The following is an 11,848-nucleotide window of genomic DNA, read 5'->3' on the forward strand; positions in this document are numbered from 1 at the left end:
GAATCTTCTCACAATTTAAAATTATAAATAACTTTCACACTTGAACTTTCCTTCCCTAATTGATAAAAACTAACTCAAATTATAATTCGACAACAATAATATTATTTGTCACATGAAGAAGAAGAAGAAAAAAGGAAAAAATGAAGAAAACTTTTAGGGATCTTCTAAAACCTCCCTTAGCCAAAGCAAGAGCATCACCATCATGTGTAGCTCGATACTATGCAAGTGCTTCATGTCTAGGGATGTAAATGGGGCGGGTCGGCCCCGCCCCACCCCGGATCCGACCCGACCCGCTAAGTTTATGCCCCACCCCGTTAAGGCATTTGATGCGGGTTGGGTCAGACCTGCTCCGGATGTGATGGAGCGGGTCAGACCCGACCCGGTAAGAATTTTTTTTTTCTTTTTCTTTAATAAAATAACGACTAATTTTTAAAAATATGTTACAATATAAAAATAAATGACAAAAAAATCTCTCATACTAGACATAAATGAGCTACCTAAATTTTTTTATAAATGGTCTTGCATACTAAAATAAAAAAAAAATTACTATACTTCAAAGCAAAACATCAATTTTCTCCTCTATCCCTCTTAAATATACTGTCTTATTTATATATATATATATATATTTGGATCATTGATCACCCTAAATAGTGGTAGTAATTAGTTTTTTTTTTAAATTATTACAAAAAAAAAAAACAACAACAACTAGGTCGGGTCGTGATCCGACCCGCTTCAATTGCTAGCGGGTCGGATCGGATCTCGACCCGCCCCGTTATTACCCCGGTTATATTCGGATCAGGGGAGCCCCGTCGGGTCGGGGCTCCGACCCGCCTCGATCTGCCGGGTTTTTTTGCCATCCCTATTCATGTCTATGTTTTTAGCATTGTCGTTTGGTGGTGTTAGGCCTATTTGTGGAGCAATTAGTTTCATTCATTTTGGTTAGGGTTTTTAGTATGTAAGCCCCTCGAACTATACGTGATTAATACGTGATTAGTAAATTGATCTCTAAACTATAAAACGTAATCATTAAGTCCTTGTATGTGATTATTAATCAAATAATAAGTTCAAAATTATTAATTTTTTTACTTTGACAATGCCATGCAATCTTTTTCATAAAAAATTACTCAAAAAATCACATACTAGAGACTTATATGTTACTGTTTATAAAATTCAACGACTTAATTGATACATTTTATAATTCAGGAATTAGTTTGTTAAATCATATATAGTTAAGAGATTATCATGTTAAAAACCATTTTGATCTTCTTCAAGTACATGACTCGTGTCTTCTAATTATTATGGTTTGTTGCTAGCTATTGTCTAACGTTGTGTTGTAAGAGCACTTACATTCGATGAGCTAAAATGTGTTATTCTTTATAATATAGAGAAAAAATAGTTAAGTAGCCTTCCATTGGATGATGTAAAGTTATATTTTTTTACCTAAATGAATAGTATTTCTTTATATGTAGTGAAATACTATTCATCAAGCTATAAATATTTTATTATTTTTTTATAAAATTTTGTATATATATATGAGTGTGATACTATTATGTTTAATTATTTGATTTCTTAAAATGAATAAAATATTTTTTAAAATATAATATATAAATAATGTAAAGAAGCAGATGTATGGTATAATGTAAAAGTTTTGAGGTAAATTATAAAAATGTATATTTTTGTGATATATTTTATAATACACTTTCTTTATAATATTTAGCTAAAACTCATAAAAACATCTTCCATCAGCTCCTTTATACATATATTTATAATAGCTATGCACAAACTCCAATTAATCCATCTCTACATTTACATAGCATTTACATATCCTTTATATAATATTTTAATATTATTATTTTTCTTTATAAGCATTCTCTCTATTTAGTATATATTTATTATTTCTTTTTTATTTTTCAATTATTTTATTTCACTTTAAGTAATAAAATATGTTTAAAAATATAATATTTAAATGATGTAGATAAATATATAGAGAAGCTGATGTATGGTATAATGTAAAATTTAGATGTAAAATAGAAAAGTGTGTATTTTGATGAGGTATTTTAAAGGATAGAGTAGAACTCCCAATGGTAGTGCTCTAAGCTTTTAGTAAATGTGTTTAGTTTGGTTTCTAAACTTTATGTTAGGTTTAATAATGGTACTTTAATCATCCTTATTTTTTTGTGAAATTTTTTACTTTTTAAGGAAAATCAAGACTATTCCACACAACAAAATGGACTTGATTGTCTTAACGACATTAAATTATTCTTAGTTAGAGATTCTACTAATATATATATATATATTAACACATTTTAATTGAAATGTTTACGATGATCTTCTCTTTTGGAATATTTGTATTAACATTAAAAACTGAATAAAAAGATTAAATATTGAATACAAATTATTTTTTCTCAATAAAAAAAAAATGGTTCCTTTATAAAATTTAGCAAAAGGAAGGGAAAAGAAAAAGGGGTCACTTAATTAATTTGTCGTATATTTGTCCTTTTACAAAAAAAAAAAAAAAAAAAAGTGGTACAACTACAAAAAGTTCATATATTTGTCGTATCGTACCCAAATTTAATTAATCACACTTTTTGTCAATGATTTTTGCATGCATGCCACGTTCCATACCCACCGCAACCCCATATGACATACGTCACGTAAATAAAATACTACCAAAATTTAACCAAAAAACAATGGAATATTCTCTAAATTCTAAACCTTAAAAAGAAATAATAAAATAAATTAGAAAATATTCTTTTAAAGCAAATATGCCCTAGCAGGCATCTTACTAATTTAGAAAATATTCATTTTTATAAAATCTTTTTTTCTATCTTTTTTCCTTCTTAAAAGTCTGAAAAAAGGGGGATTGTAATAGAAGCACGTTATTTTATTTAGGGTATGTAAGTATTTAGTACCATGTGTTTTTGCAAAGTATCATTTTGGTACTTTCTATTTTTAATAATACTCATATAATACCCTGTATTTTAAAATCGTACATATTTGATACCTTAAACTCAAATTTATTAATAAAATTTTACCAATTTAATCAAACTGCTGTCAATTATGTAAGTTCCAAATTTAAATTTAATTACATATAACTGATGACAGTTTGATTATATTGACAAAATTTTATTTATCAAATATGAGTCTAGGGTATCAAATATATATAATTTTAAAAAAATACAGGATACCATATTAGCATTATTGAAAACAAAGAGTACAAAAATGATACTTTGCAAAAATGTAAGGTACCAAATGAGTAAAAAAAAATTTATTTATTTGATAAAAAATAAAGTAAATGGACAAAGGAAATAATAAGAGCACTTACATTGGATGAGCTAAAATGTGTTATTCTTTATAATATAGAGAAAAAAATAGTTAAGTAGCCTTCCATTGGATGATGTAAAGTTATATTTTTTTACCTAAATGAATAGTATTTCTTTATATGTAGTGAAATACTATTCATCAAGCTATAAATATTTATTATTTTTTTATAAACTTTTGTATATATATATATGAGTGAGATGCTATTATGTTTAATTATTTTATTTCTTAAAATAAATAAAATATTTTTAAAAATATAATATATAAATAATGTAAAGAAGCAAATATATAGTATAATATAAAAGTTTTGAGGTAAATTATAAAAATATATGTTTTTGTGATATATTTTATAATACACTTTCTTTATAATATTTAGCTAAAACTCATAAAAACATCTTCCATCAGCTCCTTTATACATATATTTATTATAGCTATGCACAAACTCCAATTAATCAATCTCTACATTTACATAACATTTACATATCCTTTATATAATATTTTAATATTATTATTTTTCTTTATAAGCTTTCTCTCTCCATTTAGTATATATTTATTATTTCTTTTTTATTTTTCAATTATTTTATTTTACTTTAAGTATTAAAATATGTTTAAAGATATAATATTTAAATGATGTAGAGAAATATATAGAGAATCTGATGTATGATATAATGTAAAATTTAGAGGTAAAATAGAAAAATGTGTGTTTTGATGAGGTATTTTAAAAGATTGAGTAAAGCACCCAATGTGAGTGCTCTAACGACAAATTTAAGGTGGTGATGTCAACCTTTTTTGGTAAAAAATTTAGATGCGTTGGATCTACTTGAAATGAACACAACATTTTTAAATTTAGCTCTTCATCAAAAGTACTACATTATTATAATAATTATTATTATGGGATAGATTTACTATAATTTAAGAAGGTAAGTATATTCGGATAATATTGTAAAAAAAAAATTAATATATTATATTTTCATCACATAAAATAACTTCACGAAATAAATAAATTATTATTACGTTCTTTTTTTTAAATAAAAAGAGCTTAAGACATATATTTGTCTTAAGAATAATAACTAATAAATTTGAAATTATTTGGATAATAATCTTCACGTAAATCTTATATAAAAAAAACAATTTATTTTGAAATAGAATAATAATTTATACTTTGATATTTTATTCATTTTTAGTTGTAAATTTTCTTTTATTCGAATAATCAATTTTTATTTTTTATTTTCTAATTTTGGTCTTCTCATATCAATTAATAACTTTTTATTCGTTAATGTACATAAATTATATTATTGCTCCTTAAATCTACTCCATTATTCTAATAAAACTCTAATTTAATTACTAAAAACTCAATGAAACGATAATTATTCTAATATTAATAATCCATTATTAGTTTTTATTCATACATAAGAGTCACAATTACTCATGACGATATTACCATTCTACCCCTCCCTATACCCCAAATCAGACAAAAACAGTTTAGTTAAAAACACCTCCGTACCCTAGAGCTTACGATTATACAGTTTAATCGAAATTACCAAACTACCCTCCTCAGAAATGTACATCTCGGTCGGTAGAGGGAGCGAAGTTGAGGAGTTCCCTGGAATTTTGCATCCACGGCTTCACCACCACGACGGAGTCGAACACTCTCTGCTCTCCACTCTTCGCGACGGCGGAAACCTTCAAGTAGTACTTGATCCCCGACACCACCTGCTTCTGAGCCTCCACCACCTCCGAGAACTTCAGCTCGCCGACGGCGCCGCCGTTCCCGGCGCGGCGGCTCAGAGTTCGGATTAGGCTCCGGTTGTGCTCCTCGACGGAGAATTGGCCGAGTTCCTGAACTTCTTTGTTCGTCTTCACGTCCTCGATGTCGGTCCTTCCTCCGACCATCTGGCCTGGTCCGCCGTAACCAGACGTGGTTGCGACGAGGAGAGAGAGGAGGACGGTGACGATGGCGAGCTTCGCGGCCGGTGAGTTTAACAATGCCATTGTCGAGTTTTTCTTTGTTCTGGTTTGGTGTGGGAGAAGAGAATAAGAATGGTGAGGGTATTTATAGGGGGAAGGAGAAGAGGGGGTGTTTGGACATGGGAATAGAGAAGGCTGAGGTGGGGGTAAGGGGAAAGCACAAACGGCGTGCCGCGTATGGGGGATTACGACAAAACTCTCAGTTCTCTGTTTGTTTAACGTTTCATCTTGTTTGTTTGGTTGTGAGATTGCACGCAATACAAAGCAAAACTGTCGAAACTCGGTGCGCACACATGGCGGAAACGCAGCATAGGATTTGAGGGTCTCTATTCTCCTCCACTCTCCCTACGTTTCACCTCTCTCTAATCTATTCAATTTTTATTTTTTTTAATGCTAATTTATATTATTAAATTTTATTTTGTGGAAATAGACTTTATTACTATTTGGATTGAAGCTATAAGATTATAATTGGAGTAATGAAATGCTCCTTCAAAATATGTACTCAAATATTACACACGGCAACGTGTCACTGGTTTTTAAAACAGGGGTCCCAATTTTAATAAATGTGATTGACTAGGCTAAACTGTCAAAACTCGGTGCGCACACATAATGGAAACGCAGGATAGGATTTGAGGGTGTGTGAAGGTGTCTATTCTCCTCCACTCTCCCTACGTTTCACCTCTCTCTAATTTATTCAATTTTAATTTTTTTTAATGCTAATTTATATTATTAATTTTTATTTGGGTAGATAACCATTTGATATTATGTGTTTTTGTAAAGTATCATTTTGGTACTCTCTGTTTTCAATAAAGTTCATATGGTACCTTGTATTTTAAAATCGTACATATTTGGTACCCTAAACTCAAATTTAATTAATAAAATTTTACCAATTTAATCAAACTGTTGTCAATTATATAAGTTCCAAATGTAAATTTAATTACTTAATTCATATAACTGATGACAGTTTGATTATATTGACAAAATTTTATCTATCAAATCTGAGTCTAGGGTATCAAATATGTATAATTTTAAAATACAGGGTACCATATGAGCATTATTGAAAACAGAGGGTACTAAAATGACACTTTGCAAAAATATAGGGTACCAAAATGAGTAAATTTCCTTTTTATTTTGTGGGGAACAGACTTTATTACTATTCAGATTGAAACTATAAGATTATAATTTGAGTAATGATATGTACACTCAAAATATGCACTCAAATATTACACACGGGAACGTGTCACCGGTTTTTAAAACAGAGGTCCCAATTTTAATAAATGTGATTGGCTAGGCTAAAGTGACACATCACCATGTGTAATATTTGAGTGTATATTTTGGGTGCGCATATTATTACTCTTATAATTTAACTTTATTGTACAACTAAAGAGCATGTAAAGATGTCTCGTAAATTTAGAATGTAAAAAATTAAAAAATAAAACACTCAAAACTCACAAACTTTATCGCATCTGAAACTCCCCAAAAAAGCGAGATTTCAACTATATCATTAGTGTAGCTCCGTCATCCGCAGCTCGGGCTGCACAATCCCTATGTGCACAAAGCGAAGCCTATATATAGACACAAACTAACCTACAAACATACAAAATACGGGTCGTTAGAAAAATAAAGGTCATTGTTATTTAATAGTCTTTCGTTCCATTTTCAAATGGAATAGTCATTATACTAAAATAGTGGAAAAATTATTCCATTGAAATGACATTACAATACCCTAGAATGTAACAAAACAAAAAAAACTAATGAAAATTAATTCATTTTCATTTTATTATCCCCAACCAAACAACACATAATCTCACTTGAGCAATAAATAAACTAAAATAACATATCATACAAAGCAAATAATATAATATATTGACACCTAAGAGAAGCTGAAATATTATATTAAAGTAATATATATGCACCCAAAATATATAACTAAACATTACACACGTGAGAGTTTAGTCGAACAAATCACATTTATCAAAATTGAGATTTATTGTTTCAAAATTAAGATCTACTGTTTCAAAACACAGTGTGACACCACTATGTATGAAAGTTATCTTCTACAATGAACTATGTAAGATTTACTTATTAATATTTTTAGGCTAGACAGTTTATGTTTATAAACATAAATATATATATATTAATATGGGATTTGAGTTTAAGAAAATCTTGACCGTAAAATATACCGTTAAATATTATTTATAGTTAAAACAGACCGACTCAAAAAGTTAATGCAATATTATATAGATGTATTAAATACGTACTGTACACATAATAAATACAATTACAAAATAAGGTGAGCATGAATAAGTAACCATATACGTATATATATACGTATACGTATACGTATACAGTGCCAGCTAAGAATAAGAGTGAGATGTGTTGTATGTATTAATTGAGATGTTGTATATAAATGTGTTGTTTGGTACGAGATTTGAGTTTGTGTGAGTAAAGTTAGATGAAATTTAAATTAAGAGAATATGAAACTTAATTTTAAAGAGTTAAGATTCCCCTAAAATTAAGTTAAAAAATATGATTCACTTGCAAACGCAAACTCCCAAACATTAAAAAATAATTTTAACAAACATTAGTTAGATTTGATATTTACATTACCACCAAACCAAACACCCATACCAAAAACTCTCGAATTGTAGTAGGGCTGAGCATCGGTCGGTTTGAGCGGTTTTTCATATTATTAAATCCAAAATTCGGCTTTCGGTCTGGATTGGTGCGATCAAAAAACTGACTGACTAAACTAATTAAAGAAAAAAACCGACCGTTTTGGACCGCAGTCGAAGTTTATTTTTATTTATTTTTTCCATATTTTTTGAAAAAGTTTTAGTTAAAAAAAAAACTAAAAAAATTTGGATTATTGGAATCTATTTTAGTATTTTTTTAAAACATAAATACATAGAACATAATTACATTCACAAATTTAAAAGTTTGAAAACATAATTAAAAGTCCATAAGCATAACATAACCTATATATATTTATAATTTTAGTCGGTTTCGGTTCAAACTGGTCGGTCCACATGAATTTTTCAAACCGACCAAACAATGACAGTTTATGTTGTTAACGGTTTTTTCAGTATTCAATTTAATTGATTTTGATTTTACCAGTATTCAGAAGGTCGATATACTGATTTTTTTCAATTTTTCGGATTTTATGATCAGCCATAAATTGTAGTACAGTTACTTGTACTAGCTTAGCTTATCGCCTCGATTGGGGGTTCATTTCATTTGGTTGTAGAAAATCGTGTACGCACATATATTTATAGTTATGCATTTGTTTTTGTCGTATTTATACCATTTTTGGGTGCTATTTTTGCATTAATACCACACAATGACACATTCACACGTTACTTTTGGATTTTTGCCACGTTGTTCGCTGCATGCTGCTACACCCATTCCATCTCATGTTTTTTATTTTTAATTATTGAAAAAAAATACCATACATAATCTGCCAGATAAGATATTTTTGGCAACTGCACAACTTTTTTTTTTTATTTTGATGAAATTTTGATATCTTCGATTCTGAGAGTGATCGTTCTTTGTCATAACGAGAATATTCATTATTAAATTAAATTTAAAGAAAAAACATGAGATGGGATGAGTGTCTTTGAAAAAACACTATTAAAGGTTATCGGAACATGATATTTTACACGACACGATAAGCCCGAAGACGCGATACTAGAGCACGAATAAACTAACACGAAAACGCGATACAATAAAAATCCACATTTTGATATTAATAATGACAATAAATTTTTATTTGTCAATTGTATATAAATTAAAATGATAATAAAAATCTATTATTTTTCTCAATTTTTATTATTTTATAAAGGTTTTATATCTTTTTAGATCCTGTGTTTTCTAAAATAGTTCAAATAGACCCCTAAACTCGATTTTGATCAAAGTATTTTGAACTAAAATCACAAATAATTCATCAAACTAACAACTCAGAACACAATATAGTCATTCTGCCTAAGAACTGTATTGTTATACTCAATTTTTTCTTCATCAAAATTAAGTTTATGGACCTATTTGAAGTATTTTACAAAACACAAGGTCTAAAAAATAATTTGTCAAAACACAGGGTCCAAACAGGTAATGAGGCAAAACACAAGGTCTAAAAAAGTATAAACCCTATTTAAATTGTTTTAAGATTTGTGAGTTTGAATTTTCAGCATATATTAGTAGTTATTCAAATTCTAATAATAATCTTTCATATAATTTTGTGTAAATTATATAAAAATATCTCAAACTATGATTTAAAAAAATAAATATATTTGGATTGGTGGTGAATCCAATGATTGTTAAAGAGGAGGTGAGAGTTTCAATTTCTCATCCTCACATTTTTTAGCAATAATATATCTTATCTGCTTTTAGAGTCATTTTATTATTGCCAACTTATGTGATGATGAGGAATTGAACCTTCCACCTCCTTTTTAAGAATCAATGGACTTACCACTAATCCAAAAAAATTTATTTGTTTAAATTATAGTTTGAGATATTTTTATATACTTTTCAACAATACTTTACCCAAAATTATATCAAAGATAATTATTAGAATTTGAATACCTACTAATAAATATTAAAAAAATTACCTAACAAATCTTAAAATAAATTAATATAATTATAAAATTATAAACATTGAGAAAAATAATAGACGTTTATTATCATTTTAATTTATAGATAATTGAAAAATAAAAATTTATTATTATTATTAATGCCAAAATACCGGACTTTTTATCGTGTCGTGCTTTCGGCCTAGTTTGTTCGTGCTTTCGTGTCGTGTCGTGCCGTGCCAATTTTCAATTCGTGTTGTGCTTGGCCCAAACCTATATTTTTTTGTGTCGTGTTGTGCTAGAAAGTCTGGCCCGTATTTACAGCTTTAGCTAGGATTACTCTTTCAAATATGGGCCGGCACAAATTTGTATACCAGGCCCGACCCGACTTGAATTATTGGAGGCATGAAAATGTGGGCCGTGCTGGGCCAGGTTGGCCTACATTTACAACTCTAGACATAATGCCCTTTTTAGTACAATATATTATATTAAAGTATTTTTGAGTAAAATAATGCATAAATAATGTCTTTTTGCTGCAAATAATGGAAGATTTTTAACAATTGCCAAAGAAAATTGACGGAGTGTACTTTCACCACCAAATTTTGGAATAATGTCTTTTTGAGTACAATAATGCATAAATAATATTTTTTTTGCTGCAAATTTCCCTTATTATTTTATGAAATATTGATATTTTCAATTCTGAGACCGCTGGTTCTTTGTAAAGAGAATATTAATTATTAAATTAAATTATGTAAGTCTCTTTATTTGATTACATTTATAATGTTGAGCACTATTGGTTCCTCTTGGCATTTATACTTTGTAAAACTGAGTTTCTTTTAGACTGGGCATGATGGAAGTTTTTCTTTTCTTCAATAAAATCAACATTAGTGTTAAATAATGCTCAAATTAGTCAATTATGAACGTTTAAATTAACATAATACAATACAATACATATATCCTTATATCATATTTTATATATAGTTATTGAGTATAATAATAAGGGGTATTTGTGGCATAAATGCCCAATGTGTTTACACTTGTTATAGTTAAATACCGAATTTTTTATTTTTATGGCAAAAATATCCAATGTTCAATATATGCTAAAGATAAATATCTAATATTTTTTCTTTACGGCAAAAATACCCAAAGTTGCTAAAACATTACTTTTATCAGTACTTTCTTTGTTGGAACTGTTAAGTGTTGACTCATCAAACATGTATTATTCCGTAATTTGAGTATTTTTGTATTCAAAATATGTATTTTTTAATTTTGAATTAATTTAAAATTTATTTTTAATTCATTTTTCAAATTTAAATATTTTTTTTAAATATTATGAAATTGACCGATTGCAGATTGACAAATGTCTGCTTAGTCAATATGTTTAATAGCTCTAACACATGAGGTACTTAAAGAAATAATGTTTTAGCAACTTTAGGAATTTTTGCCGCAAAGAAAAAAAATTATGTATTTGTCTTTAACATATATTGAACATTTGGTATTTTTGCCCTAAAAAAAAAGATTAGGTATTTAACTGTAACAAGTGTGAAACATTGGGTATTTAACTGTAACAAGTGTGAAACATTAGGTATTTAACCGTAACAAGTGTGAAACATTGTGTATTTATTATAATAATGATATTATATAATATTTGAATTTATATTAATATAATTATAAAATATCTAGTTTTGTATTAAATATTATAATAATAATGATATTTTAAAATATTTGAATTTATATTAATATTAATATTAATTAATATCTATTTTTAATAACTTTTACATATATATACACACTGTTAACAAAACAAACTGTTAAAACTAATAATTTCCGTTATATACACACTTTTTATACAAAAAAGATAAAAAGTGTGTAGATAATGGAATTTTTTATTTTAACAGTTTTTTTTTTTATTAACTTTAATAAAAAATTCTAAAAAATTAACGAAATATACCTTTAAAAATATATTTATTAATTATATTAATATAAATTCAAAT

General features: G+C 27.7%; 1 protein-coding gene across 1 annotated transcript; it reads right to left on the bottom strand.

Annotated features, from left to right (window-relative positions):
* Positions 1 to 4,673: 4,673 nt before the first annotated feature.
* LOC133816804 (cysteine proteinase inhibitor B) lies at positions 4,674 to 5,464 on the bottom strand. Its single transcript, XM_062249110.1, has one exon. The coding sequence runs from the start codon at positions 5,311 to 5,313 to the stop codon at positions 4,876 to 4,878; it is 438 nt and encodes a 145-aa protein (XP_062105094.1). The 5' UTR covers positions 5,314 to 5,464; the 3' UTR covers positions 4,674 to 4,875.
* Between the last annotated feature and the right edge of the window lie 6,384 nt (positions 5,465 to 11,848).

Source organism: Humulus lupulus, chromosome 2 (assembly GCF_963169125.1).
Source record: "Humulus lupulus chromosome 2, drHumLupu1.1, whole genome shotgun sequence".
Taxonomy (NCBI): domain Eukaryota; kingdom Viridiplantae; phylum Streptophyta; class Magnoliopsida; order Rosales; family Cannabaceae; genus Humulus; species Humulus lupulus.